This window comes from Anomaloglossus baeobatrachus, chromosome 7, assembly GCF_048569485.1.
Source record: "Anomaloglossus baeobatrachus isolate aAnoBae1 chromosome 7, aAnoBae1.hap1, whole genome shotgun sequence".
Lineage (NCBI taxonomy): Eukaryota > Metazoa > Chordata > Amphibia > Anura > Aromobatidae > Anomaloglossus > Anomaloglossus baeobatrachus.
Window position 1 is genome coordinate 43,821,075 of NC_134359.1, and position 6,000 is coordinate 43,827,074.

General features: G+C 39.0%; 1 protein-coding gene across 1 annotated transcript in view; it reads right to left on the bottom strand.

The window, feature by feature from the left end:
- The window catches only part of RBMS1 (RNA binding motif single stranded interacting protein 1), a 230,367-nt gene extending 224,843 nt beyond the window's left edge, over positions 1-5,524 (bottom strand). The window contains exon 1 of the mRNA XM_075317260.1: positions 5,202-5,524. Coding sequence (XP_075173375.1) covers positions 5,202-5,252 — 51 coding nt within the window. The 5' untranslated portion in view covers positions 5,253-5,524. The remainder of the gene's footprint in view (positions 1-5,201) is intronic.
- Positions 5,525-6,000: the final 476 nt, after the last annotated feature.

The window sequence follows — 6,000 nt, forward strand, 5'->3', positions numbered from 1 at the left end:
ACGCGAGTCATTTGGAGTACAGTGCTTCATTGGCAGCTGGGACGTGAATAGCAGGCGTGGTGGGAGGAGACGTCTTTCTCTGTCACCCTGGATATAACCCAATGATATACTGTACATTTTCACACCCTTTAGGGCAATTCACAGAATGGGATGTGTAGGACACACAAGCACAATTACATCTGTCACTCATTACTCTGTACATTCTTGTGATATTCTGGCGGCAGTTACGCCTGGACAGACTGCAACAATACATATAGACGAAATGTCCATAGCGGTTTACATTTATTTTATTTTTTTTTTTATCAATAGTATTTAGTTGGTTTCCCACTTCCATCCACAGCGTTATCTACTGGGTCAACATTTTATGATATAAATTTTCAAGTAGAATTTATTTTTATTTATTTTAAATTTAGAATGATCCAAATAAATACCAAACATAAGTTACCCAACCGGCCCCATCTGTTACAATTTTAATGTGGAACACACATGCAAAAATTATTATTATTTTTTTTTTTTAAAACGGAAAATTTATACAAGGCACAAAATGCTCAAAAAAACCCTACAATTTTAAAAATTATATTATATATTATTTTTAATATATATATTATATATATACACACATATATATATATACACATATATATACATATATACACACACACACACACACACACACACACACACACACACACACACACACACACACACACACACACCTCTTTTTGTACATATGTGCCCTGTGAGAGAAAACAGAAATCACCTTCATTGCATAGTCATTCAAAATCAATCACAAAAAGTCCCAAAGACAAAATACTAAACAGCAACAACTTTTGGAAATTTCTACTAGAAACTCACTCCAACTGCCATTATCCAACTGGTTACATCTTTTTTGGGAGGGAACATTAAAGAATCAGGTTTAGAACATGTAATAATTTTTTGACTTGTAAGGAGAATTTCTAGCCTCTAAGGTCAACTTTAAACAAAAATATTAAAAGTCTTGGTCACCAGTAAAATGGCTTAGAATAAGGGGGAAAAGGGGGGAAAAAAAAAATCTAAAAAGTAAAATACTAAACTAAAAAAGTTACACTAGATTTTTTTTTTTTTTTATTTGAAAAAGTTTAGAATAACTGTAAAAAAAATCAAAAACAAATATGCTAACATTTTATTGTAAATAATTAAATTATTAACAGAGGTTATAGGTTTTTTTCACGTTCAGTTTATTTTACGCCAAGAGATTAACATCTAAAAAGTAAAAAAACAGATTTTGAATTAAAAAATAAATCTCTCATAACATTTTCTCCCAATATTATTGGAGAAGTTAAGAATTCTGGCAGGTAAATCTATTTTTTTTAAATATGATTTTATGCTTTTATCTTTTTGTATCCTTCCTACTTTTTCAGCTATATTTTTCCTTTACTAGAAGCATATGTTCCCATCAATAAGGTAGACAGGAAATCCTACAGAATGGAAAGGACTTCACGGGTCAAAAAGTCTTTGGCAATGAAGAGCCTTCCAGGAATGGATAATGTCTGTTCACATCACAATCTGCTTTCTGGGACTGTAAGGACAGCCTTCACTACAGTTTTGTCATAAAAGTGAACTTAAAAATATTGATACCTTCTTGTTTTTGGTTCTTTTATTTCTGCAGAAAGCCTATAAATCAGATCCCTACATGAGATGATGCAGTTTGTGATATTCAAAAATGTTAATTTATTTACAAACAAACCGATCCAGTCTCATCCAAATTCTTCTGCAGTTAACAAGCTATTAAGTCCTAAAATGTGTGTCACCTCCAGAGAACGCTCTGCACCTGTCATCTCTGGACACCTTCGCCATCTAGAACGCATTAACAGTGTCAAACTCCCAATTGATGCAGAACGAAAGCTTCAACATGAAAGTCGACAAAAAAAAACAATATACCCTAGTTCTAAAAAGAAACGCGATCCCTTCTGCTGGACCTGCCTCACTCATGACGTAATGCATTCACATAAACGTTTAATAGGTGGCCCTCTGAAACGCGTCAGTGTGTCCGTACCACCCAGAATGTAGCAGATTTTTATTTTTTTGTTATAGGTACTGTTTGTATGTTCTCCCCATGTTTGCGTGGGTTTCCTCCCACACTCCAAAGACATACAGAGAGGGAATTTAGATTGTGAGCCCCAATGGGGACAGTGTTCCTGATGTATGTAATGCGCTGCGGAATATGTTAGCGCTATATAAAAATAAAGATTTATTATTTATTATTACATTCTCCAGTAAGTCTGGCTTTGATTTCAACAGTCACTTATAAAACAGCAGTCACCGGATATCTCCCCATCATTCTCAGCCAAGGACAGAAATGATGAAACACAAGGACAGAGGTTTAAAAGTATTAAAGAAAATGTTTTATTATAGGGCAGGTAACCATTAGTGTTTGCGTGGGTTTCCTCCCACACTCCAAAACATACTGATAGGGCACTTAGATTGTGAGCGCCAATGGGGACAGTGTTGCAGATTTATGTAAAGTGCTGTGGAATTAACAGCGCTATATAAATGAATAAATAATATAATAAATAATATTATTAGATCGCTTATCATTATTCTGTATCTACAATGCAATATTAAGCAAAAATATTGTATTTATTTATTGGGCGGCACGGTGTCTTAGTGGTTAGCACTGCAGCGCTGGGGTCCTGGGTTCGAATCCCACCAAGGACAACATCTGCAAGGAGTTTGTATGTTCTCCCCATGTTTGCGTGGGTTTCCTCCCACACTCCAAAGACATACAGATAGGGAATTTAGATTGTGAGCCCCAATGGGGATAGTGTTCCTGATGTATGTGAAGCGCTACGGAATATGTTAGCGCTATATAAAAATAAAGATTTTTTTTTAATTTTATTTCCATTATCATGGACAATATCCATCTTGGCTTTGAGTGATCCTTTATCTTTATAAAATCCAATATAACAACGGTCAATAAAGAAAAACGATTATGCAGGAGACGGTCACACGTGCCAGAGGATGGGACTTTATTGACGAAAGTCCAGGTCAGAATGATAGAGATAATTGGCCAACTATGCAAAAAAGGAGCTTTGACCCCAGCATCACTGGTACCCTGGCAGAATAATGCCCACATATGTATGTATTATTTTGTCTGTATGTGCTGCTGATTCACAGCCTCTCGGGTCCCTGACTATATGCACTGAATCTTATCTGCATATGCAAGACTAGGCAGAAAACTCCCATCCTGCACAGCACAGGCCTTCCAGTAAGAGGCCTCACCCTCAGCAGTTTTTTTTTGCATCCCAATGCTAAACACCCTGTGGTGCACTGACAACAAACACAACACAACCTAAAGGGTGAAGCACCTAATTACAGAGTTACAGGTGGAGTGAGAAAATACTGTACACCCCAACTAGCAATTTGCCCTTTACAGCATAGCCACAGAGGGCAGGGTGTGTTTCACACAATGGCATTTTCTGGGGTTTCCTTTGTTGCATGGAATAAAAGCAACTAAAATCTGTTTAGCAAAATAAAAGTATAAAACAATAATTATATAATAAAGTGACTAAATGGAAACATCCACTTACATATTTTTAAATAAAGTCTAAAATGATTGCTTATTAAACTTTTATATAATATGTAATATACAGCTGGTGTGCAAAAACAACAAATGTATCAAATTGTGTCTCCAGGGTTCCAAATATATTGAAACATCTGTAACAATAACCTTAAGCATCCTCACACACAATGCTCATTTTGGATTGGGAAAAAGCAAAATTTATAGTCAAAATCTCACCCACCTCCACTATGGGCATTACAGAGGGTTTTACAATATTAACTCTAGATTGAAGCTTGAAGATTGCGGAATCTCTTGCCAGATCCAATCCAGTGACATATTGTAAAGAAAAGGCAAAAGGTGACCGCAGCATATGGCCTGGACGTATCCGAGACATAATGAAGAATATGGTACCTACTGCTCATTTACTGTATATTAGAGAGGGCAGATCACCCACAACCTGCACTGATCATAGGGGGAAGACTGACAGAGCATGGGCAGAGCAGCCTGCAGGACAGAGCACAAGGATCCTCCAATGACTCAGTATATCCAGCAGATCCAAAATAAGGAGCTCTATTAACATAGGGCTCCCCTACAGCTGGCAAATCAAAATTTTATAAAATATATTATACATACATACATATATACATTATATATATATATATATACATATATATATACATATATACATACACATATATACATACACATATATACATATACACATATATATATATATATATACACATACATACATACATATATATACATACATTATATATATATATATATATATATATATATATATATATATATATACACACACACACATATACATATACACACACACACACACACACACACACACACACAATATATATATTATAAAAAAAAAAATTAATATATATATATTAAACATGCCCACAGGTAAATACAGAAAGTTGGATACTGTGTGTATTAGGTCCAGCAGAACATATACCATCAGATCTATACCACACAATCTCATTCAGACCAATATATTGTACAGATGCATGCAGTACATTATCTCCTTTCCATGGCACAGGACATCCCATAATGTATAACTGTCCTTAGATACCTATGGTAATGCATTACACCAGTGTAGTCATAAATACATCACATACTGTATACAACCAGATCCAAAAGAAATGCATGAGATCATATCTGTACAATCAGGGCATGAAATCTGCTAGACATCCTTGAGATCATATGTAAGATGAGCACATCCTCAGATCTGTAGCCCAACCATGTGCAAGATACGATCTTAATCATGCCCTCCCTGTAGTAACATCATCATCAGATCTGCCAACACCCTCATCTGTACAATCAGATCTGTACGATCAGCACATCCTTATGTTGCACACACAGGATCTCAGGTCTTGATTTAATCTTCCCCTCCCCTACAGTATCTGGAGAAAACTACTCATCTGTACATAAAATCTGCAGACGTCAATAGGATCATATGAGAAGGATACAAATCTTCAACATGGTACTGAAAGCATAGCATCAGATATCAGATCAGCCACTCTCCACATCCGTACGATCAGATCGGCCGCACTTTCAGACAATGTATCAAGCCGATCTTATCAATACGATCAGGTCGTCAGATCAGATTGGTGCGATCAGAAGGAGGATGGGTTCTCACCTGCTTCCTATACGGGGTTCTCACAGGGTTACTGCTGCTTGGAAAAATCATTCCTGGTCCGTGCTCGGATCGTGTAACCTTGCTGTGCCCGAGTGTATCCTCCAGCAGAAATAAAGGCAACTTTGTGCGCAAGTTTCCCCAACTCCGCCGTCCGTGGCCCGGGAAGCAGGGCGCCGCCACAGCCGGTGTCCCCGCACAGCACGCTACACGGCCCGGCCGGGTGACAATACAAGCCCCGCTCTTCTGATCGTCTGCCCCTGGCGCTCCGCTCAATTGGCCGACACTGCCATCAAAGCGACTTCATTGATCTGCCAGAGACTTCCCCGCAGAGCCGATCCCACCTACCACGGGACGTACCAACACACAGCGACGGGGGAGGCCGCTGGAGCAGACCGCCTGCTGTTTAGCAGATAATCCCTCACTGCTTATATCACTGCACTACGAGACAGACCGAGACCGGCAGACTGCACGAGCCGCGGATCACCGGCGACTATCCCCGCCAAACCGGTGTGAAACGGAAACAGCCCGTGTGAGCGCCCCCCCGGCGGAGAATGGTCGCGTCTTCCAGGCATACCACACATTCCTCAGTGCAGCCATCACCTCCTTCCTGTACTCGCCAGTGAGCAGCGGCTCAGGGGGAGCGCTGGGGACTGGCTGCTGCCTGCACATGGGGCCTCCTCAGTCTCACCCACTGCCATTACACCAGTCCTCAGCTGCTGCAGAACTGCTTGAGCAGCTCAAATCTCAATGCCCCAGTCACACTCCCGAAAGGGTTAATCATAAAGTTATTATTTGCTTG